Here is a 25,208-nt window from a genome sequence, read left to right as displayed (position 1 = left end):
AGTATTTTATTTTGGATAAAATCTATGCTAAAACTGATAATTTCCAAACCTACCTGTCACAGATTCGTATATGAAAGGTATATAAACACCTATGAAGGTTTGGCCATTAAAATTGAGGGGCGAAGCCAATTTTGGACTGAAAACCCATTACTTCGCCTTCAGTCTTGTTGTCTGAGCACACATACACCTCACATGGCATCTTGAGCACGCCATATTTGCAACTGAATAATGAAAATCATTCCCTCCATTTGTTCGTTGCAGCATTGCAGTTCAACCCATAACTCTTGGACCTTAAATACGTTTATACGAATAGCGGTGCATTCTATTCAAATACATTTCATTGAAAATTTGCCTTCCTTTGGTAGAGTTCATGCACAGGATTACGGAAATCTGGTTGGATGTAGTAAAATTCAACTTACGATAGTTACCTAATATAATAAATGATAGCATAATATAATTTAATTACCAAATTTCCAATGATATGCATTAAAATAAAATAAGTTGATTTGGGTAAGGATAATGTACACATTACATCAAGACATATCAATCCAGGTTCGGAATAACAACAGGCAACTGTTTTAATTTGTTGTAGTGATATGTAAAACCACATCTTGGCAACGTTCACAATGGAATCCGACTTCCTCAACCTAGTTGTGATACGGCCTTGATGTAGGTACACGACAAATAAATAACACTACACGTACTTTCATAATATGATGTATTGTTTTCACTGATATGGTCACCAATATATTACACAAAATTAATTTAAACCAAATTACTTTTTTAAGATCTAAAATACATTGACCTGATTTTAAAGCGTCGATATCTACCAACTACGTACGAGGTTTATCGTCCTCTTCTTGTAAGGAACATTTTGAAGCTTCTTCCCATGGTAATCTGTACACTAGAACCTTCTTTCACATATATGTAACATATTAAAAAAAACTCTACTGCAGAAAGAACTTCATGATACACAACACCTGTACTGGAATGTCACCGTCCTCGTTTAAATAGTATAAGTTACGCACTTAGGCCTGCACTCGTCCTTCGTTATCACAGTTTCTTGCGCGCAGTCCTTAATACTGTCAACACTTGCCGCCCCCCCACACGAAGCCCGTGCCGGGGTACGACGACGCGGCGCGCTGCGGGATGGCTGCCTCGCGGCTCCCCGATCGAGTCCTGGCCGGCACTGCTATGGGCACGGTGGAGCGCGAGCTGCTGCGGCGCATGGCGGGCGGCGGCGGCTGCAGCGACTCGGGGTCCTCCTCGGCCAGCGTGCCTCAGGACGACGTCCGCGCGGGGTCTGCGCCCTCGGCCGCGTCCTTGCCGCGCAGCGAGCGCTTCAGCTTGTCCACCAGGCGGTTGTGGAACTTGTTGAGCGAGGACTGCGACCCCGACTTGGGGGGCGACGACGACGCCGACTTGCTGGGGGACTGCAGGCTGGACTGCGACGCCCTGGACGACGCCCTGGAGTACTGCCGCGACGACGACGACATGGCCATGGGCACGGAGCGGTGGGCCGGAGACCCCACGATGAAGTCGCTGCCGGGCGACGTGGAGAGGCTGGGCCCCTCCGACTTGGAGCACTCCGATACCTTGCGGCTGCGGCAGGACTGCGGGTTGGAGCACTCGGAGCTGCGCCGCGACCGGTTCGACTTGTAGATGTCCCAGTCGTTCTTCACTACAGGCATCATGAAGGCCATGGCTCACTGGTATGACAACAACCTCACGGAACAACAATCGTCAACTCAATGCTGCGCCGCGCCTGTCCGCGCTTGTTTTATACAATCAACTTGGAGCCGGGCCAAATGGATCAAACGCCGCTCTCCTATTGGTCGACGGAGAAAGCGCGGCCCCCTTACATGTCAATGACGTCACTACACAACGTAAAACTTCACTACATTCCGTTGCGCAATAGACGAAAAGAGTGTACTCTACCGTCAACAACGCGTACTAGCTCGGTATGTGGACATTTGTAATGCAACAAAACAAATCCATGTGATAATCGTGTTGACGCAATAATTACACCAGAGATTAACAGCTTGCTGGAAAGCCCGAAGCTATTTTGTTCATCCGATCGTCTCTTCATTAGATAATTTCTCTTCTTTGTCAGACGATTCTATCTTGTGACGGACTGCAATATAATTTTATTAAATTTCGTTTTGCTCGATAATACATACATATTTTTTAATCAGTCTGAAATTCTAGCTCTTGTTAGTTGAGTTCCCGAACATTTGCATCTGAATCATTTCACTTTAATTGTAACAAATTTATTATCGTAACTTATGAGGTTCCATTCTATCTTCGGATAGTTGACTAAACAACAACTCTTCAAAACTTACAAATGAAAGAATAAAATTGTTTTGTTGTTTAATCAACTGTCTGAAGACAGATCTCAATTCACAAGTGATACGAACAAGGCATCACTTATGAGGCAACTAGGCCGGAAGATAATGGGGTAGGGTGGCCAGTTCCTTTCCCTCTTCATTGCATAAATCTTTGACTAACTACATTTTACACTAATCAGACTTCAGATCAGGGACGTCGCTAGGGGGGTGCGAAAGGGTGCGCAAGCACCCCATAAAAAATCGGAGCACCCCTTTCCGCACCCCAAAGGGCAATTTATTAAAAAAAATACTAGGCATAAGTTATTTTGAAGCACAAAAACAAACAAACAATTTCTTGGATGTGAAAAAACTACGTCCATAGTGTATCGTAATGGATGTGATGAGCAACAACAATAATAATAATAATAATAATAATAATAATAATATAATACATAGTAATAATAATAAACAGATGTGTAGTATGCGCGCAAGTGCATGAAGGAACATTTTGGATTTTTTATGTACCACATTTTTACAGCTCGCACCCCCCTTGCCCTGATCCTGGCGACGCCACTGCTTCAGATGCATACAAATAATTGTTCTTCCTCTGACACATATCGTCAAATGAGATGTACTGCCTGATAATGGATGTACATATCAGCCAGAACCTCAATCAGAGGCAAAAATTGGTTTATGAGATGACTAAAATAAGATACGAAAAATGAAGCGCATGCAACCAAATAATTGATTGTTTATAAATACTTCATGAGAACTTTTATTTGATCAGTTTTTATATGATGAACTGGGCCGTATTCATAGACATTCTTAGCGCGGGCTTTCGGTGGATGATCAGCGAACTAACGTTTTTCGTATTCATAAACCAGTGCCAGCGATATGATATGATATGAATCCTGTTTAGCACGCTCGTAGCCCGGGCTAGCGAAAGGTCTATGAATAGCACCCTAAATCACTAACACCAGTTGGATCAGACATTGCATATGTTCATTGTTGACGGCGTGTGGACATTCTCTATATCTAGGGGTGACAATCCTCTCGTATTTGGCCCTAATTTATTATAGTCTCCCGGCTTCCGAATTTTTCTTCTTATTGAGCATTCATCTCACTTATTTCCGCACAAAGTAAATATCTTTATTTGAAGTCTTCAATTTTGCCATGTCATACTTCCAGGTTCCCTCTCGACAATGTGTTAATACAGCGTGGCCTTGGTTTGACAAGGTTCTAACTGCTTTTTCCATGCTTTTGAGATACATAACTTCAAAGTTTCAATTTATTGTAATATGAACATTTAGTTTCTCATACTTATGAAATGTTACGTGTGGCATCTTAAAGCATTGGACTTATAATTACATACTTTCATAGCCTAATTAGACCACTTTTTAATTTCATTTAGAATATTTAATTTTTCAGTTAGAACTATGTCCTTCCATAATGAATTTTCAGCGTGAGTCAAGGTTCTAAGTGCTGATAGAACTTTGTCAAACTATATTTATTCATTACTCAAAACATTATTATTATTTACATAAAACATTTAAACTCTGAAAAAAATTGTTCTCTTTTAATTTATAATTGGATAACAATTAACATTAAATAAATTACAGAAGATCCTCTGATTGAGGTTCTGGCTGATATATACATCTATTATCAGGCAGTACATCTCACTTGACGATATGTGTCAGAGGAAGAACAATTGTTTGTATGCATCTGAAGTCTGACTAGTGTAATATGTAGCTAGTCGGCGATGTATGCAATGGAGGGAGGAAAGGAACTGGCCATCCTACCCCATTTTCTCCTGGCCTAGTTGCCTGTCTTCAGACAATTGACTAAACAACAACAACAACAACAGACTACAGAAATTAAAATTATATTTTGTGAAAACATTTAGATCTCTTTTATATCACTTTTCATGGAAGACCAATCTCACTTGATGTTACAGGTGAAGAATGTTTACTTCGAATATTGCATTTCCATGACTGTGGATTAGACACTATTTTTCGTACCTTCTTTCTTGTTGTATGTTCTTGGTTATTTTTTAAATTAATAGTTACATCCTATATTTTTTGTTATTAGTCCTATTATAATTTCAATGTCGCATGTATTATTTAAATGTATTTATATATTTAATGTTGTTTATATTATTGTATTTTAAATTAAATAATTAGACAATTAAAAATATGAGTTTACGAAGCAGTTTCTTGGAAGTGAAGGTAGTCATGAAATTTATTATTGATGAATAAAAAATGTATATTTTAAGTAATGAGGATGTGTAAATGTTATGAACACGTGAAAAAAATGGCTGAGTGGAAAACGAAGGTATTGAATATAAAAATCTCTTACGTATAATTTGGCTGTCCTATATTCGCAAAACTTTCTTCATTGTGTAAATATTTGTCCATCGAAATGCTATTGTTGGCATAACTCTGTGAAACAGTACGTCACCTAATGAAGAAATTTGCTGAGATGTTGAAAATGCATTACTGAAGTCAAGTCAAATCTTCTTTTCAAACACTTTCAATTTTAATTAACTTTGAGGTCAACTTCACTCAGTTTCTTTCCCATTTAGACCTTCATTTTGCCTTACTTTAGGCATATAACATAAGCAAACAATTTAATGGTAAAGAAACCATATTCTTTGAAAGGAATTCACTGTAAAATTATAAATGTTGTAATTGCTTATCAAACCTCACAAATTGCATTGCAGATCACATGTTACGACTGAGGTTAGGTCATTGCATAATAATTACGTTCTTGGGGTTGTTTCTTCATAATCTTCATTATCAGATGAAGTAGGAGGAATGTAATCATCAGGTTAGTCATCACGGAACATATCGTCAGAACTTTTATATCCCACTTTCATTATGCTGATAGCTGTTTCTTATAGGAAAAAATACCGGTATACTGATATTTGTTTTCAATTAATTATCACATTACTCATATAGTAAGACTTGTCAATATGCCATGAAAATTACAAATAAAATATGATATGATATGCTTAACACAAATTAAATTCCTGGATCTATGCGAGAGAATAGTAGCAGGTTGCAGTTAGAACTTTGTCAAAATAAATATTTCCAAAAGCTGTCATCAGATAGAACTCTGTCACATTGCTAGTTCGTTCATTTTTCAACAAATTGTGCTGAAATGTATTTATAAGCTAGACAGTATTATGAAGAGTGCTTACAAACGAAAAGCTCATTTTTGCCAATTTTGTTAGTTAGAACCTTGTCAAACAAAGGCCACGACTAGTAGTCAGAAAGTACCCGAACTTCCGGTAGCAACGCCATGCTCTCTAGGCAACTTCTCTGCCTTATCCGTGTGTTATGTGGCCTACTCTACAGGCATATAGACTCAGTGCGCCGACCATCAAAGGGGAAAGTAATGCTTCTCTTCGTGATGAACACCTAATTCGTGGCAAAGACAATACCCAGCACATCGGTCACTCTTGGTAAGTGAATTCCTCGCACAACACAAAATACCCGTCCTTCCACAGCCACCAGCAGATTTTTACCTATTCCCAAAGGTCAAATCCCTACTCAAGGGATGACGGCACCTATTACAGCTTCTGAACTCGTATGAAAAATGCTTTCAAGAAGAGAGTATGGACAAGTTACATGGATTCAAAACCCACTCATCTGAAGGCCTATAAGAGAAAATTTCATTGCGACGGTTCATTGGAGACAAAATTTGGCAGCAAGGAATTGGTATCGATAAAAGATGTCCGTCGCTAAGTGCAAATCTTAATTCCAATTATGACGTCGTATTCGTGCAAAGCGGCGGGAAAATCAATATGGAACAGGAAATAAGGCTGGCTGTGTTGAAATGATTCGAAGATTTAGAGGATATTCTATGAAAAATAGACTCATCGTCCAGTACTTACGCACTTATTATTTATTAATTATTCGTTGATTTGATTGTTTAACAAATGTTCACAATAATTTTTACATAAATTGTTTGTGAATTTGAAACACATTTCATTCATTTTTAACTTAGGTAAACAAGCCACACAAACAGTTAGGTGTATGTTCAAACCTTGGACAACGTGGATAACACTTGAGGGCACCGTGAGACGAAAAAGTTGGGGACCCACTGCTATACAAATGTTGCTTCCTCACTCGAATCCAATCCTTACGTCCCTACTACGCGACGAGGTACATTTGTGGCAGTGGATTTGCATCCGCTACAAATAAAATGTACCTAAATAATATTCTTATATTTTTAAGTAAACAGAATAATAACTGTTTCTTTATATGGTACCAGACTTTCCATAACCAGCACGGTACTGTAATATTTATCAATTATAACTATTTCTTTCTATATCATAACAATCAAAGATTTTTTCATACTATTGAATTACGTAGCTCTTATGTGCATTTTACACTGTAATTAATACTCAATATAATATGTTTCCTATAAAGTGGTGTCCAAGTTGTTTTCCCCATTTCATAAATAATTTCCCACCTATAGCGTTGTCCCACTTATAACGCTTTAAGGACACAGTCCCTTGACGAGCGTATTAACGGGATTATGCTGTATTAAAATCTGCATAAATTTTAATCTAATAGAAAAAAATGTACTTATCTAATGCCTACATACTTCACTTTACGTGATTTGGATTCCGCATATTGCGGATAGATGGAAGGACTGACCCTTTTCTAGTTGCACACCACTCCACGGACCACGCTGTACATGATGTATATATCTGTGGTTATTACATAACTATCCTAGCCTATTTATTAGGAATCTTGTAGTTAGTAGGATTCGTGTCTAATAATTTATGGTTGATGCAAAAATGTAAACAAAAGCATAAGCCAAAATTGGCTATTTGTGACTAGGCTATATGCTATATAATTTTACAACAATGTGTTCAGTAAAACCCCACAGATCAACTTAATACTGACACCATTATAATCTATAAAAGACAGCCATAGGTTTGTAGGCGATCAATACTATGCCGTCAGGTTTCGAATTCTAGCCTATATATATATATATATATATATATATATATATATATATATATATATATATATATATATATATACACACACACACACGTCGTACAAAATTTTGTCCAAGATTGAGAAGGTTAACTCCATATGTAGATGAAATTATTAGGGATCATCAGTGTGGTTTTAGGCGTAATAATCAACTATTGATTAAATATTTTGTATTCGACAGATGATGGAGAAAAAATAAAAAATGGGAAAGATTCAACATGGAAAAAATGGGAGTATACGGGTACAGTGCATCAGTTATTCATAGATTTGAAAAAGGCATCTGACTCAGTTAAGAGAGAAGTTTTATATGATACTCTTATTGAATTTGGTATTCCCAAGAAACTAGTTCGATTAAAATGTATCTCAGTGAAACGTACAGCAGAGTCCGTATAGGTCAGTTTCTGTAACATGCGTTTCCAATTCACTGCGGGCTAAAGCAAGGAGATGCACTATCACCTTTACTTTCTAACTTTGCTCTAGAATATGCCATTAGGAAAGTCCAGGATAACAGGCAGGATTTGGAATTAAACGGGTTACATCAGCTGCTTGTTTATACGGATGACGTGAATATGTTAGGAGGAAATTCACAAACGAATAGGGAAAATACAGGAACTTTACTTGAAGCAAGTGAAGAGATAGGTTTGGAAGTAAATCCCGAAAAGACGAAGTATATGATATTGTCTCGTGACGAGAATATTGTACGAAATGGAAATATAAAAATTGGAAATTTATCCTTTGAAGAGGTGGAAAAATTCAAATACCTGGGAGCAACAGTAACAAATATAAATGATACTCGGGAGGAAATTAAACACAGAATAAATATGGGAAATGCCTGTTATTATTCGGTTGAGAAGCTTTTATCATCCAGTCTGCTGTCAAAAAATCTGAAAGTTAGAATTTATAAAACAGTTATATTACCGGTTGTTCTTTATGGTTGTGAAACTTGGACTCTCACTTTAAGAGAGGAACGTAGGTTAAGGGTGTTTGAGAATAAGTTGCTTAGGAAAATGTTTGGGGCTAAGAGGGATGAAGTTACAGGAGAATGGAGAAAGTTACATAACACAGAACTGCACGCATTGTATTCTTCACCTGACATAATTAGGAATATTAAATCCAGACGTTTGAGATGAGCAGGGCATGTAGCACGTATGGGCGAATCCAGAAATGCATATAGTGTGTTAGTTGGGAGGCCGGAGGGAAAAAGCCCTTTGGGGAGGCGGAGACGTAGATGGGAAGATAATACTAAAATGGATTTGAAGGAGGTGGGATATGATGGTAGAGACTGGATTAATTTTGCTCAGGATAGGGACCAATGGCAGGCTTATGAGAGGGCGGCAATGAACCTCCGGATTTCTTAAAAGCCAGTAAGTAAGTAAGTACACACATTTTATATAATATATTACACAGGTGTCTTGCAAGGAACGCCCAGATACTTCCCATCCCTCTCACTCAACATTATTAGATTATCACACTCCCTGAGAATTAATCCTAAATATATAATAACGTGTTGGCCTCGGTAGCGTAATTGATATAGCGCTGGCCTTCTATGCTTGAGATTGCGGGTTCGATCCCGGCCTAGGTCGATGACATTTAAGTGTGTTTAAATGCGACAGGCTCATGTCAGTAGATTTGCTGGCATGTAAAAACTCCTGCGGGACAAAATTCCTGCGCATTGGCGACGCTGATATAACCTCTGCAGTTGCGAGCGTCGTTAAATAAACCATAATTAAAAAAATTATAATAACGTAGCAAAAAGGAAAGAAAATTCAAACTAGACTGTTCTCGAACTCGGAACCTTTCCATACCAGTCCTGAAAATTTTAGTTACGGTACCTGTGGCCGAACTATTTATTATGAACGTCTGGAGGAGGTAGCTGCCTTTGGACATTCAGCTTCGTTTTACGTCATTACTTCAATAATTTTCATCCGGATTTGTATAACGCTTCGTCCGCATTGGTAGTCTCCATCATATCCTTCATTTTGATCACAGAACCGTTGAGTTGAACACGAATCATATCTCTTCGCTCTGTTACGCTCACTCGCGCTCACCTCTCGAAAATGCCGAAAGTGAACGAGACATTTGAAGTGTATAAATATCGTATCGATATTTTGACATTTACGACTATAGCTATATGGCCAACTCGGGCTGACTGGACTGGTCTTTTGCGGCTTTCGGAAGTCTCAATTCAATTAGTAATGTGTGTAACTTCATATTCGTGCTGATATTATTTTATACAATATATTTCATGGGAAATGCTGCGAACATAATTACTACGAAGTTAGTGTAATTTAACATTACTGGTTCACTCTTGAGTTGTGATAACAAATATGGAAAAACCAGAGTTCAATTTAAAATGCTTAAGAACTATAGACTGTAAGCAAGGCGCTGTGAGAGCTGTAAGGTTTAATGGTGAGTATTAGGTACGAAGTGTATGTGACAGCATTTTAATGCATGTCATTGTTTTTGAAATGAAAAGAATTCTGAGCTACTTCAAGCGCGAAGAATTTTTTTTTGAAGATTGCACATCTCCAAAGTTATTATATTCTATTCTGTACCAATACCAACTAAACATATTTAGGCAGTTTTATAATATTAGTCGGTAACCATGCTCTTCTTAATCCATCGTTCACACACATTACATTTTATTTCATGCCGATAGATGTGTTTAGGTTAGGTTAAGTTGTTGGAACAATTTAGCAGGCCTTTGTAGCTAGGCCCTAACTTGCACAGTATAAGAATAGACGTCCAGTTTTCAATTCTGAAAGCAGAGAAATAAGTCTATGTTGAGCGAGTCCTTATACCAACCATATTTAATTCTGAATACCACCCCTGTGAAAGAAGAAGGCAGCGTCTGTCAAGAGATTGATGCATTGTGGGACCAGAACAGGCCGTGGAGGCTAAATTAGCTTTGAGGTAGTTCCCTTCGTACTCCGCTTACACATCTTGCATAAGACAGGTTAGGTTTGGTTAGTTTAGGCTTTTGTGGAGATAAAACTCCCCCTTGAGGGCATCCCCTGAGCACAGTAAAGATCAGTGAGCACTGATTAAGTGAATCCTCTAAATTCAAAACTCCCTAAAGACCATTTTGTTCATAATCGAGTTATGCCCACATATTGCTTGCTAAGAATGAATTCAAAAAGCCACTAAATTTAAAGCAAAAGGTTTGTTGAAAGTCACTGTTGGGTTGAAAATTCCCTCTATTTGGAACCCATTACTGTCAGAATCCTTCAATTTGTGAAAGTGGATATAGGGGATTTTGAACTATAGGATTCGGTAATTTGCTAGGAGTTGTCGTTAGATATAGTCCACTCTTACATTAAAGCTGGAGTAATTTAAACTTATTAATCCAATATTATTCTACCTTTTTATATGCTCAACTGTATGTAATTTATATTTTTATAGGTACATATTTCATTGTTGTTTTCCATCCAAAGATCATTAAGAATGAAGAATATTAGGCCTACTCATATAAGTTAGATTCAAAATCCCCAATATTCCATCACCTGCCTGCTGTGTCATCAAGAAGAATACTGTAGGGGCGTGTGTGTGATCTTCAGGCTGTGTGGACGCTTGTTTCAGTGGACGGCTCGTATTGCTTGACCTGTGGCGCAGACAAGAAACTCAAGCTGTGGAATCCTCACAAAGCGCTGTCACTCAAGGTTTATGGCGGACACGCAGATGAAGTGCTCGACGCCTGCAGCTCGTGTGACAACAGGTATGGATATTGGCAACAGTGCAGGTAACTGCGGTGGATGAAGTTAGGTGTGTGCATGTACTACAGCAATTAATTTTGAATTGTTTTAGAGGTTCTCTCAAAACCTGGTGTGATTTGCTACACTTTGGTGCAGTTATGAAGTATCGATAAATTTCAAACTTCCCGTGCTTGTCTGTGTAACACAGCTGTAATCGAAACTACAGTAGGCTGTAGTAAAGTAATTCAGAATATAAGAACAGAGCAGAGCACTGCCTGACCCACCTTCATTCCTGCAGAAACAGAATCCACCACTCCCAGGTTCACTTTTATCGTGATTAATCAAACCAAGCTCAGACACATCAAATAGAGCGTAGTTTTTGTTTCTAGTTTTACTTTTTCTTCATGATGGGTATGGCTTAAAACTTAATAGTTTTGTAGTATTCATACTACCAAAACTTGATATGTGTAAAATGTTCAAAATATTTTATTATTAACACATTAAGATATTCAGATTTTTCACTTCTGCCATATCCTATTAATCATTTACCGTGAAAGAGACTTGGAAAACAAAAAAGAGCATTCCTAACTTCACAACCGTTACTGTATATTTTTCTGTTAAACTTTCCGTTGTAAGCAGCATTGTGTCTCCAGCTGGCTTCTCTAATTAAGTGTATATCTGAAGTCTTTTTTTTCTTCTTCTTCTTCCAGTTTCTCTCTAACTTCTGAAGCAAAAGTCTTTTGTAGAGAAGTGTGTACAGATTTCATGTTGGTTCACAATGGCCAACACGTGGATAAACACATCCTTACCACTTCTGTAATGTTTCATTACCTGCATACTGAATCACCTGTCAGTTCTGGAAAGTCAAGCCAATGCCAGCAGCTTCATATCGTAATTTATAATGTGTTTTTCTCAGTTCACTTGTTTTATAGAAATTGAAACAGAAATTCGTAGTTTCTTGAAATGCTAAGTTTATTTTTTATGACTTGGTAAATTGTCGCTCTTTCCTTAAGCCACATTACTGCTGGAGCAATAGTTCATGCTGCTTCAATCACACACACACACACACACACACACACACACCCCATTTCTACTTGTTTATAACATGCCATGGAATATAACACGCTCTTGTGCCAAAAATACAGAAAAGGTAGGCTGGTGTAGGAGTGAAAATGTCTATGCATCACATTCTACCCAAGTTGGATCTGCATCACCATGTCAGTGCTGAAATGCGAATCATCACTGAAACCTGTTGGATCATCATCAAAGTAGACGTCTTTGCTGCTATCTTATAAAGCAGTGGTCGACAGGTTGTGCATTTGTGATGTCGGAGCAAGGTCAGACTAGATGAACACCTGAAGAGCACAGCAGTTGCTCAGTGGCAAGCTATTACAGATGTATAATAAGTGGTTCAGGGGAATTGGTTAAGTTCTAATTTTATTCATACGTTGTATTGTATCTATACAGGATGACCCGTACATAATGTCATTAATTTCAGGGGCTTATTCTTTGAAATATTTCAAACAAACAAGTTAAATACAGTGTTTTTACTTCAATATCGAGATAAAAATTATTCTATATGAAATATTTCATACGATTTTTGTGAAAGCCATTGGTTTAATTCCCAATATGCTCAATCAATTTAAGACAGCGATGTATTATGATTAATAAATTGATTGAAAGAACTTTAGTTTTGTCCTTTAAATGTGCAAAAATTTGATCCGAACAAATGTAACATTGTATTCCTTTTGCAGTACGAAAAGTTACATTTCTTCGGATCAAATTTATACCCATTTAAAGAACAAAACTAAAATTATTTCAATCATTTGTTATCATAATACACAGTTCTCTTAAACCGACTGAGCATATTGGGAATTAAGTCAATGGCTTTCCCAAAATACGCTAAGGAATGTTTCATATAAAAACCATTTTGTCTCGAAAAGGAAACAAAAACAAGAAAAATTGTATAAAATAATCATATGCATCAAATTAGATGTAGGCCTTTAGGTCGTCATTGTAGAGTTCAGTATTGAAGCTGTTCTTCGCCCTTTGAGCTCTGGATGCCGATGTTCTTAAAAAAGAGCACGATTGCTCTGAGGGATAACGTCACAGGGCACTGATTCTGCCGATCACTGTTCTAAAGCATAGGAAATGCAGCACTTCTTTCAAATATAATACGCACCCTCAGTCTTGAAGGTAACATGCAATGTATGAACCTGGAATTATTTTCGGAATGTTTTCGTATGCTTGTTAATTGTACAGATATGTGAAGTTTGTTGCATTTTCCCAATCTATAGAACAATTCACCACAGAAATTGGAACAAGCAAGCAGAAAAAGAAAACTCGTTATATAATACACAGTGCGTTGTTGTCCACACTCCTTCCCTTGAGCTCCCAGTGTGGCTGCCTCTGTTCTCAATGGATTACACAAAATAAAGTAGTGCATTTATAAACTAAATATAACTTTGAGAACAGGCGAGAGCATTGATTTGTTGCAGTCAGATCGTGTCTTGCGGGCAAGATAAGACGGTGATCCTGTGGGATGTGAGCTCTGGCACGCCTCTGCGGCGACTGCGTGCTCATGGCGCTCGTGTCACTTGCGTGCGGTACAACGAGGAGTCCACCGTGGCAGTGTCGGGCTCGCAGGACAACACCATCATGTGCTGGGATGTGCGCGGACGCAACGTCAGGCCAATTCAGGTGAGCAAAGGACGTGAAGGTATGCTGATAAATTAAAACTGAGAATATTATTATTATTACTATTATATTCATTTTGCAGGACAACCACAGAAGCAATTTCGTTATTTTTGATGGTTTGGTAGTGTTCAGTATTGAATTTCGTTGATTAGTATGTGCATATCATGTGTAGCTCAGTTATGGTTGAGATACCGTAGATTTTTTAAATATTAAGAATAATTGGTACTTAGTTCTTTCTCGTGTGTAGAAGACTTTGAACTATTAAGAATAATTGGAACTTAGTTTTTTCTCGTGTTATTGTGATTTGATTGGCCGAAGCGTTCTGTGTTCTTATTTGCTGATGTGTTTTCCGGTGTGATTGGATGTGTTAGCTGTATGATTCTAGTTCGTCGTATTATTATTCTCCTGTTATAGGTGATCTACGTTATCGCTATGAATTGTAGAATTTCCTTTTGTGGTTGTATAGAGTTTAGAGAGAAGGACCTATGGACTATTTTGTGAATCATGGTGTTATGAAGGATTGCATGATTTGCGAAGTTGAGTTGAGCGTAAATAAGACGGATTTGAACTTTCGTTGTGGGAGACAATACCAGAAGTATGGAAAACGGAAGAAAGTTAAGTGTGTTTTTTTAAAATCTGGTTGTTCAGGCACGTATTAAACTTCAGTGTTGAAGTTTGTGGATTCGTTGCATCAGTTTTGTTCCTTGTGCATTCTTCAGAGCTGCAGTAACGTGTTTATCGTTAATTATTAATTCATTTTTGTGGTTATCAGTTTTACAAAATGATTAAACATATTTCCAAAATTTCTTAGGTTAATTTTATAAATTTTCATCAATTTTTTTAAGCTAAATTAATTTATCAGTTTTAATTTTAGATTTTACTAGTTTTATATGACTAGAAAAAGTTTGGTATAAGACATCAGTTTTAAATCTTTTATATTTTTTATGCTCCTTATCTAAAGCTTGTACGAGGGCCATTCCATAAGTCATGGCAACTATGTTTTATCTTCCAAATAACCGAAAATATGGTATAGTTCAATATATGCGTTTGAAAACCATTTAAAAAAAACTACAGATAATGCCTAGTATATTTTTTCATTAATAAACTACCTTGTGCATAATGTAAAAACGTTGTAACTGATTCAGCAGTTCCCAGCATAAATACGCGTCAAAAAGCATTGTTCCATACTTTTTACTCACTCTGTATATATTTTCTGCAATACAGAAGTAACGTGGTATGAAAATATTTTCAGTGCTTAACATGTTTTTTCAAGTGTGACACGTTGTAATGAGAGTTGACTATTTTTTCAACATTTAGTGGAAAGAGAAGAGATAAAAAGCAAGCTTGTTGTGCTCTCAGGTGATGAGGGACGCGAAGGATGCCGTCACGTCGCTCGAGGTGACTGATCATGAGATCGTGACAGGCTCCGTGGATTGCAAGGTGCGCCGTTATGACATCAGAGCAAATAAATTGTTCTCCGACTTCATAGGAGGTACATTATCCCTACTGGCTGTCTGTCTGTCCTTGTAGGTTCCTGTTTGTACCCAGAGAAGCTCACCCGTACAGACTACATAAAACTTGCTGAAAGGAAGGATATTCACACAATTTACGACTGGACATGGAAAGTTCAATTCATATTTTGAATGTTTCAAAATTGATAATCCAAAAGGCTCTTCATCTCCCTAGAACAGTTGAAGTTGATCATGAACGATGTGAAAGGCTAGAAACGCATCTTAGCATGTGCAGTGTTGTTCAAAAGAGTTTCAGAAGTAATACCCTTCAATCTAATTAACACTGTGCTCTTTAGTTAGTCATTTAAACATTTGTAAAACAGGCTTACCCCTCTTGGAGATTCAGTAATACACTGCTTCAGTAGCAGCAGCACTAGAATTATAATCCCATCATAACCCTGATTTATAGCTTGTGATGGGTAGGCTCATGGTTCAGGTAACACAGGGGTTTTCTATAGGATCTGCAACAAATCTCATCACGGGTGTAGCATAGACCAGCCTCCTATGGCGCGCGCACCCTGGACGTAAATCCTTTCGGTTATTTCTTTTATTAAATATATGCTTTTGAATAATAGTAACAAAGAAGACTGAAGTCCTAACACTACCAGGGAAAAGGGGATCTGTTACATTTCTTAACAGATTACAGGACACTCTTCCTTACGATTCAGAATTTGAACCTCTGCAAAATTGTTGTTGTACCTGTAGTGAAAGCGTTGGTGCACTTTAGCATACAGGACTCCTTCCTTGCACAGTTCCTGCACGATGCCCCCCAGTTTACCTGTCACCACTTGCAATGTGTCGACATCTCCCACTATTTCTGGAATCTAATGGAGTGGTGCTGGTGTTGCAGATGCGGTAACGTGCGTGAGTCTGACACGTGACGCACAGTGCCTGCTTGTGAGCAGTGCTGACAACATGGTGCGGCTGCTGGATAAGGACAGCGGCGACCTGCTGGGAGAGTGAGTACCTGCTTCTTTCTTCTTCGTCGCCTGTATAATTCGTCTTTCTGGTACCTAAAATGCTCAATTTGATCTCTAAAATTCCATTATGATATTAGTGCAATATAATATTTATTTATTTATATATATAATAGACCAGCCTCATGGTCTAGTGGTCAGAGCTTCTGGCTATAGTTCATGAGGTCCCGGGTTCGATTCCCGGTTAGAGCACAGGAATTTTTCCTTAAAGGGTATTATTCCTGTGTTCGTCCATGGTCTGGAATTTAGGTTAAGTTTAGATTTAAGACCTCTCCTGGCACCACATTATCATAATCATCCTATCACATCATCGGGGTAATGTAACTCCGCCTTCCAGGCGCCCCAACCTCAGAAGTGGGTTACAACTAAGTCACGGCCAGGAGAGAAGACCAGAAATGTCGAAAAGACAACCTGGTGGCATTGGATAAAAAAAGATATATATATATATATATATATATATTTATTTATTTATTTATTTATTATTTAGTTGCTTGGTTATTTATGTAGTTATTCATTTATTTAGTTAGTTCATTTATTCATTTAGGTATTCATTTATGTAGTTATTTATTAATTTAATTTCATTTATTTGGTTAGTGGATAAGTTATTTAATTACTTCATTAGTTATTCATTTGTTTAGTTATTTAGTTGGTTATTTATTTATTCATTCATTTATTTGGTTAAGTATGTATTTATTTAGTTATTTATTGTTTACTTGGTTATTTATTTAGTTACTCATTATTTACGTGGTTATTTATTTAGTTGTGTAGTTGGTTACTTATTTATTTTATTATTTATTATTTTCTTCGTTTATTTGGTTTATTTAGTTATTATTTACTTCGTTATTTATTTAGTTCGTTCTTATGAAATAATGGAGAGAAAGGTTTGGTAGCTCTTTAAATATAAATCAGTTTGAATTGTAATTTAATTGATAGACTCTTAAGAACAGATCTAAGTCAAGGATTAGGAAACACCGTGTTTAGTCAGATATAAGACCCCTTTATATTTTATTCAGTGAAGATAGCATTAAACGGATAACCATCATAAACTACAAGATTTGAGCCTTTTGGCCTGTCCATCCTCTTAAAATTGCTGCGTCCATCATAATCTCAGACGATCGACATTTCTTCTTCGTCGTAGATGATATTGAAATGCTCCCTTTGGAAAGCAGTTATCCTTCATTCTACCTATATGCTCCATCCATCTATTTTGATGATCAATACACCGTATTATGCCTTGAATCTGAAATTCACTTCTAATATCTAACGGATAACAATGTTACAATTAACTTGAACATATTTAAGACAGTTACACAGTGTAATGAATAACAAGACTAGATCGTAATTATAACTCCAACTGACTCCGTACTACTGTCGTTCGTGCACAACATGATGAAAAATAAATAGAGAAGGTTGAAAAAGTGATCTCTCTGGATTCAACTTTCTTGGACCACGATCGCAAGCCCCAATCAAAATACGAGGGTCATTTCATAAGTCATGGCAACTTTGTTATATCTTCCGAATAACCGAAAATGTGGTTAGTTCACTATATACGTTTGAAAAATACGAATATACGGGATGCCACCACCAGATTGCATCTGTGTGCATAGGTGGTTAGTTGACAGCACACGAAAAAGTTAGTATGCTAGAGGCTGTGGTCCAAAATAGATGTAAGTAAAGTTGAACAGCAGTCATACGTGAAAACTGGAGATCTTGGAACATCCTCCCTACTCATCTGATCTCGTTCCACAATTGAAGAAACTGCTGTGTGGGAAGCGCTTTGCAAACAGGGAGGACATCTTAACAGCGTTTCGATGAGAGGTGGTCCACATAGACGAATGCACACAGCCGATGGTATTCAACGCCTGCATCATGATTGGCAAAGATGTGTGAAAGCCTTGGAGGATTATTTTGAAGGGTTTTAGCTGTGAGTAATGTACTTTGTTTACTTTTGTGCATAATAAAACAATGATTTCTATTTACGCATTTTTCAATTTCCCTTCCCCATTGCCTCCTGTACCCGGACTCAATTTGGTACTGACATTACGAAGCACATTCCAGTGACCTTCAATCGCATATAGTGAATTTCTATTCCTGCAGCTTCATAGGCTCATATAATATAGTTGCCATGACTTATAAAATGACCCTAGTACAATTTTTTAATTAATGACATACATAAATACAGGGTGTCCGGGACAAAATTTACCAATAAGAAAGTTTAATAACTCGCCAAATAATTGATGGATGAAAATGCTGTTTGCGGGAATTGACAAAGGGACTTCCAAAGTTTCGAATGACCACTAATAAACTTCTATGTGTGCACCTCTTGTAGCACGACAGATGTCCAGGCGATATTCAAGTTCTTGCCATGTGTTTCGTAACATCTCTGGAGTGACAGTTGCACAAGCAGCGACAATTCTCCGACGCAGATCCTCCAAATCTGCCACTACAGTCTTGTACGCAATGTCTTTTATGTATCCCCAAAAAAAGAAGTCCAGTGGGGTTAGGTCTGGGGGTCTGGGAGGCCATGCTGTAGGTCCACCTCGACCAATCCATCGCTGAGGAAAGCATTCATTCAAGTGATCTGTAACATGTAATGCATAATGAGGCGGAGCTCCGTCTTGTTGGAAAACATATCCCTGTGGAATTTGAGGAATGGCGTAATTTTGCAGCATATCAAGATACACATTTCGATTGATAGTGTTTTCCACAAAAAAGAACTGTCCAATCACAGTTTCATGTGTAAGTCCGCACCAAACATTAATCTTAGGGCTGTCTCTTTCCAATTCCCTCACTATATGTGGATTTTCTGATCCCCAGATGCGACAATTATGCCTGTTGACGATCCCGGTCTCAAGAAGCTTTCTATGCCAAGTTGTTATTGTGTGCCTATCTGGTGGTTGCTTTTCAGGCCACTGTTGTCTAAATCTTCTCTCCACTATCTTCGGATACTTGAATTCGGCAAGCCAATAGCAGCATTGAACTTTTTGTTGCACTGTGAACGCCATTTTAATTACAGCTATGTCAACAACAATGACCAAATGTTGCCAACATCACACATAAAACTTAAAATGTCCCTCTTTCAATGCCGCAAATTTCATTTTCCTATCTCCATTATTATGCGAGTTATTAAACTTTCTTATTGGTAAATTTTGTCCCGGACAGTGTATAAGAACACTGTTATTTATGTTGTGTTGCAAGGTACTCGGGGCATCGCATGGGGGACTTCTGCATGGAGAGCTGTGTGGACCACCGTGACCACCACGTGATATCCGGCTCAGTGGACGGGGACATCTGGTGTTGGGACTTGGTGCAGGGGTCAGTGGTCACCAAGCTGACCCACGAAAAGAACTCTGTGGTGCACTCCCTCAGCTCGCACCCCTCACAGATGTTCCTGCTCTCCGCGTCGCGGGGCACCATCAAGCTGTGGGGAGTGCCCGGCGATGACCAATAGCTTGCGAAGTAGCCTATGTCATGTTTCGGAGGTTTAATGCATGGTTGTCTTCAGGTAATTATTATTGTTATTATTACTAATTATAGATAAGGATAGAAGCATATTCTGTTTGTTGGTGATGGGTTCAACTCGCTCCAGCCATTTGTAATAGCCCCAACATATAAAATCATCTCTATATTATAATTTATAATACCTTTCCCAATAAATGGAATGCCTCTCCTTTTGTCTATGATACTTCTTCAAACGAATGGGGTACCTGTCTCTTTGTGTCATACCACTCTAACGAATGGGATATCTTTTTCACTCCAACTTTATTTTGTTTTACTGAAGAATGTATATTCGATGTCCGGAACTTCGTGGTATTTTATGTCACCAGCAATAGGAAATGTATAAGCCAAACCTCTTCTGCATAATCCACGATTTTGTTCCTCTCCATACCCAGCACCAAATGGCAGCATGACGCGCTTTGGAATTGCATTACTTGTACAAGTTTCAAAACCTGGAGTAGGGTAGCAACTTGCTGTTGCTGGACATTGAAGAAGGCACTCAGTACAGAGTGGGTATTGGCTGCTAAACAGTCGTGCCGTGTGTTAGTTTCCTTAGTACTATTTCTAAGTTTTATTTCACTCACTGTAAAACATTCTCCACCAGTTATATTCTTACTGTGGCAGATGTGTATGATCGAATAATTGCTGTTGGTTGTAATGCACTCACTGACACAAGAAGTGAAACACTTCAATTTGTTTTAATTCATGCAAATAGCTGTAAGTTTGTGGGTGAAAACAATTGAATTGTTAATTGAACGAAATGTTGGTATATTATTGTGGTAACCAAATATTTTCGGTAGGTATGGTTATCAATAGGATTAACTTAGATCTTATAATAAAAGAAGAAAATTGAAGTGTTCGCTGGGCAGTGTTAGTAATGACTTGTCACTCTTAGTCCCAGTAATAATATTGAAATTATTTTGAGTTCAATTAGTATGAAATCTCGTGCATTCCCTTCACTGATTTATTTCCTTCCTTGCCTGAAGTTTATGTAATTATTCCATGAACAATTTGTAATTATATTATGTACACAGAATATCTTCAGATTTTGGTGGTTTGCTTCTGAGTTTCATGCAGGCCCTAATTATAATTTTTAAGCAGTAATTGGATTCAAGAAGGTATTACACAGCACACTTTCTACTCTCAAGTTGTGTAACTTTGACAATGCTAGGAACAGTAGTTTTTCAGATCTCTTCAGGCAATGTAAATAGCGAGGGAAATGTTATTCAGTGCATTTGCCCTATTGATTATGGAGCCAGTAAGAAATTATACAGTGATGGCAGTTGTTGGTGCTCATCATGTTGTGTTGCATTTTTGTGGAGTGGTCACAGTGAAGAAGGCTGAGGAAGAGTAGGGTGACTGTCCTCTATCCAGTGGGATCAAAGGTCATTGTCTGCTAGGGTACACCAAACGTGGTACTTGGGTTGTATTTACAATCAATGTTACGCAGCGCCATGTAGGAGTCAAGTTCTGCTTGAAATTGAAGAAGTTCTCGCACCTTGGCTTCTCTGCAGATGGACTAATTGATATTACTTGGGACTCATTATTATTGATTTCATTAAGGGAAATTTTGGTCATTTTTATAGAGAAAAATAAATTGCAAGGAAAAAATCAGCAACCTTTCATTTACTTGCATATGGCCAAATTTTATCAACACATTTGTGAATTTAAATACTGTTATAGTCACAATCATGCCATGGTATGAAAAAAAAATTTCACAACCTCGAGCGGGAATCGAACCTGCGACTTCCTGTTCTCTGGTCAGGCGCTCTACCACTGAGCTATATCGAGTTCGTCTCACGCCAAAGGCTTGGAATTATCCTTTCATACTGGCGACTCTGTTATAGAGTACTGTCCATAGCGTCTGATCTAGTCAGCACTGCTTATGGGTTGAAAGAAACTTTTACAAATGTATTTATGTCACCAAACATCGTAAGATGAAGAAAACACATTTGTCCTCAAAATTCATGCTTCAGCTATATTTCAGAATTACAAATATGTTTTCGTAACAGAAAATCTGCATTTTAAATTAATTTTTTCACATTTTTATTTTTACTGCATTTACTTGCATTTAAATACTCTAGGCCCCAACAAATTTCATGCTAAGAAGTTGAAATTTGTACTGGATGTTATCAAAGTTACGGTTAACAAAATTACCAGTCTTGAATGACTGAGTCAGAAACTGATATCCAAGTACTAAATGGACTTGATATTTGTCACAGTCTGCAAATCACATTGCCGAAGAAATGAAAGCCACAGTAAAAAAAAAAAAAAAAAAAAAAAAAAAAAAAAAAAAAAAAAAAATTGTAGGCTTCCTGAAAACGTCAGTTGCTACAGACTTCTCACACAGGAGCAGCAATATTTCCACACCAGTGTGATGTGCTGAACTTTCTTTCTGTAAAGCATGATAATGAAATTGTGGACCAGTGTGTTTTGCAACTTTTGCACCCCAGTTTATTTTTCACAATTAACTACCCAATCTCTCTTCTGATCCAGTGTTCAACAATCAGGAATGTCCTTATTTAAACTAGTGGCAGTAGGAAAGATGGACTGCGCCTAGCTTCACTTCTTCAGACCTAGCCTGTGTGTTCACTGCCATCCTCAGACAGCTTTAACTTTTTATTTGCAGAGGTTAAAAAAAATTATGTAATCTTACGATTCATTTCGATTTCATGAACTACCGGTATGTAAACTTTGCTGAACTTAACCTCATAAACACAGAAATGTGAAATTCAGGAATTATGTCACTGGGAAGCAGGAGGGAGTGCAAAAGCTGAGTCAGTGCCTTCTTGAAATACGTGTTTGGGCCATTGACACATGCTAGGATTGTAATGCTTTGTACATATCAATGATCGACGTATGTTTCGAGAAGAAGATAACTGGATTATCAAAGTACAACTGCAAGTTTAGATGAATGTAGCTAACCAACTAAGTATGTAAATTCGCCTTCTCATGTTACAATACATTCATTAGGTAAAGATTTTTTCTGAGCATTGAAAAAGTTCAATTGTACACATCCCAGAAAACCAGCACTGGTCCTGCGAATATTAACATTCCTTACAAAAACAAGCTGCTTGTTTCAAGCCCACACTGCTTAGGTATGTATCGTATATGTTGTATTCTCTGAATGAAATGCTTCCTGTCTAAGATTCGATTCTGTCTGCCCCTCCAGTTTTAAAGTTGCACATTGTTCATACAACAGAGCTAAAGTGCCATCTTGAAGAAGTGGACTGTATTGAAAACACGGCAGCTTCACTTTCAGTATAAAAGAAGATAGAACTGGAGTTTTATTATTAACATTTCATGGCAGTTACTGGAAATGTCGTGCATCTCCATCTAGGAATTAAATGTTTCAGATTGACATGAACGATTTTTTTTGGGACATCTGAGAGAAAATTCTCTTCTGATATTGTTTTTCAGTTCTGCTATTGTATTCAGTGAGAGTTCAGGGTGTCTACTGGTCATTAAAAAGCAATGAAATTCGGTGGGTGATCATGAATGTTTTTTTTTTGTGTGAGCACCTGAATGAAAACAAGTAGTCTGGTTGATTTGTTGATATTTTTATGCCCTACTGTAATTGTCTCCAGTAATGAAAAATACATTTTGACGGAGGAGACTTAAAACTGAATTTGTGGTCGTGTTGGATGTTCCATGCTGAGTGGTGAAGAAATCTGATGAAGATGAAGCAGCCAGTCACGAAAGGAGAACAGCTCGAGAAAGAAAAGAAAACTTATAGAAAAGATGAAAGGAGAAACTGAAGTTTCAGATTTTAAGTTTAGCTAAGATACTTAAGGACTGTTTGTGTGTGTTTTACTGTGAAATTTAACATTCTTCATAAATTTTGTACTTTCGTAGTTTTTATATTGCCTTAATTAAACTTGTCAGTTTTTACAGCATTGCCATGTTAAAAGAATTTGTATCTTAATAGATGTAATGATAAATATACCTAAAAATAGCCATACCCCATCCTAGATGAGAGTTGCATTTCTTTTGAATTTTTATTTCTTTAAACACATAGAATTTGATGAATGGCATAGTGTAAGTCATACATAATGCATTATTCGTGTTGACAAGCAATTTTAGTGACGTCAGAATTACAGTCAGCTTTCATCTCAACTGGCTTTCAGGTAGGGGTTCATAAAAAAAAAAAAAGCTTTGTCATTCTGGCATTCACATTGTCGAGAGGTCTTGAATTTAACTAGAGGCAATGGAAAAGTCATGAATTTGATCCATTGGAACCAGTAGACACCCTGGAGTTCTTCTAACTTGTTGTCTCTTAGTGTAAGACAAAACTATTTTGTGTTCACACACACATGTGCGTGCTTGGTGAGGTGGCGATATCTTCTTATCCTGATTGAGTCTGTTCTGCATAAGTGATCGTTATATGCCAATGCTGGTAGAGGAGGGCCCTCACTTGCTGGCAGGCTGTTGTATCACTGATTTTCTGTTAATTAAATTATCATAAAGCGAAATAAATTAGTTCCTTTCAGTCAATTTTGAATTTATGAGAAATAATTTTTCTCTGCCACGTTCCTGAAATGTTTGTGTTGCCTACAAATACGTAGACATTACATTTGAGACAATCTGTCCAAGTTTCAGAATTCAGTTAAGAGATTTTTTTTTTTACATACATTCTACTTACTTTGTTACGAATTCCTATAAAATTGCTCTGTGTTAAATGTATAACTTAAAAATCTATGGAGTTTATACTTCATCAATAATTGTAGTTACTGTCTCCTCTGGCCCACCCTCCTTTTGTATTAACTTTGATATGTTACATCACGTATCAAATCACTTCTCGTGCATAAAGTTGAAGAATAATAAGTGTGTGTGAATGCATTCTTGTTTGATGCCACTCAGTGAGTTACACTGTATTTTTTATGTATGTTGAAAATAAATGATACCGATACCTCTATTGTCAGGAACTCTTTTCTATGTTGTACAGAAAATCTGTATATTTTGACTATTTGCCTTATTCGTTAACAAACGAATTGTATGATGTTGTTTGTTGTTAATAAAAGTTTGTTTGTTGGTAAGTGGTGTGTTGTTCTGTATATGCATTTGGAAGTGTGGTGCTTTCTTTATGCCCACTTGCTACACTACGTACAAAGGGCTATAAAGAAACGAGCATACGGTATTTGCCATTGAATAGTCACAAAGGCAAATGTCGGATTGGAAATTTACATACCATGATTCATCACTGCCTGAATCACAAATATCATAAAACATCAGTCAAATCAGTTACATAAACACGAACCATCTACAACATAAAATAGAAACAGAAATTTTATTCAACAATAGTAACAACGGCCAATGGAATACCCAGAGACCTTCTGTATGCAATATGACCACAGATGTTAAAGCTGTATAAATAAACTTCTCCTGTAACTTCATCTCTCTTAGTCCCAAATATTTTTCTAAGCACCTTATTCTGGAACACTCTTTACCCTATCTTGGAGATAGTTCGTAATCTCGCCTTAGATGCATGTTCTAT

General features: G+C 37.4%; 2 protein-coding genes across 3 annotated transcripts; one reads left to right on the top strand and one right to left on the bottom strand.

Moving 5' to 3' along the window:
• Positions 1–701: 701 nt before the first annotated feature.
• On the bottom strand, positions 702–1,862 carry LOC138698655 (ADP-ribosylation factor-like protein 6-interacting protein 4). Its single transcript, XM_069824838.1, has one exon. The coding sequence runs from the start codon at positions 1,701–1,703 to the stop codon at positions 1,281–1,283; it is 423 nt and encodes a 140-aa protein (XP_069680939.1). The 5' UTR covers positions 1,704–1,862; the 3' UTR covers positions 702–1,280.
• A 7,440-nt stretch (positions 1,863–9,302) lies between these two features.
• Positions 9,303–24,750, top strand: LOC138698404 (WD repeat domain-containing protein 83). 2 transcript variants are annotated; one of them, XR_011331877.1, is made up of 7 exons: positions 9,303–9,748; positions 10,919–11,054; positions 13,530–13,731; positions 15,088–15,220; positions 16,090–16,198; positions 19,415–19,721; positions 22,887–24,750. XR_011331877.1 is itself a non-coding variant. In XM_069824322.1 (6 exons), the coding sequence occupies exons 1-6, from the start codon at positions 9,667–9,669 to the stop codon at positions 19,665–19,667; spliced, it is 915 nt and encodes a 304-aa protein (XP_069680423.1). In that variant the 5' UTR covers positions 9,303–9,666; the 3' UTR covers positions 19,668–24,750. The 2 variants fall into 2 exon arrangements, 1 of the variants encoding a protein (XP_069680423.1); XM_069824322.1 differs by having other exon boundaries at positions 19,415–24,750.
• Positions 24,751–25,208: the final 458 nt, after the last annotated feature.

Source organism: Periplaneta americana, chromosome 1 (genome assembly GCF_040183065.1).
Source record: "Periplaneta americana isolate PAMFEO1 chromosome 1, P.americana_PAMFEO1_priV1, whole genome shotgun sequence".
Taxonomy (NCBI): domain Eukaryota; kingdom Metazoa; phylum Arthropoda; class Insecta; order Blattodea; family Blattidae; genus Periplaneta; species Periplaneta americana.
The sequence above is the reverse complement of the archived record's forward strand: the minus strand, read 5'-3'. Positions and strand labels throughout refer to the sequence as shown.

Excerpts from the sequence above, each read along its gene's own strand:
- LOC138698655 (XM_069824838.1), bottom strand. The coding sequence starts at position 1,703 with ATGGCCTTCATGATGCCTGTAGTGAAGAACGACTGGGACATCTACAAG.
- LOC138698404 (XM_069824322.1), top strand. The coding sequence starts at position 9,667 with ATGGAAAAACCAGAGTTCAATTTAAAATGCTTAAGAACTATAGACTGT. Across the intron at positions 13,732-15,087 it reads GCAACGTCAGGCCAATTCAG|GTGATGAGGGACGCGAAGGA; the intron begins GTGAGCAAAGGA and ends TTGTGCTCTCAG. Across the intron at positions 16,199-19,414 it reads AGCGGCGACCTGCTGGGAGA|GTACTCGGGGCATCGCATGG; the intron begins GTGAGTACCTGC and ends TTGTGTTGCAAG.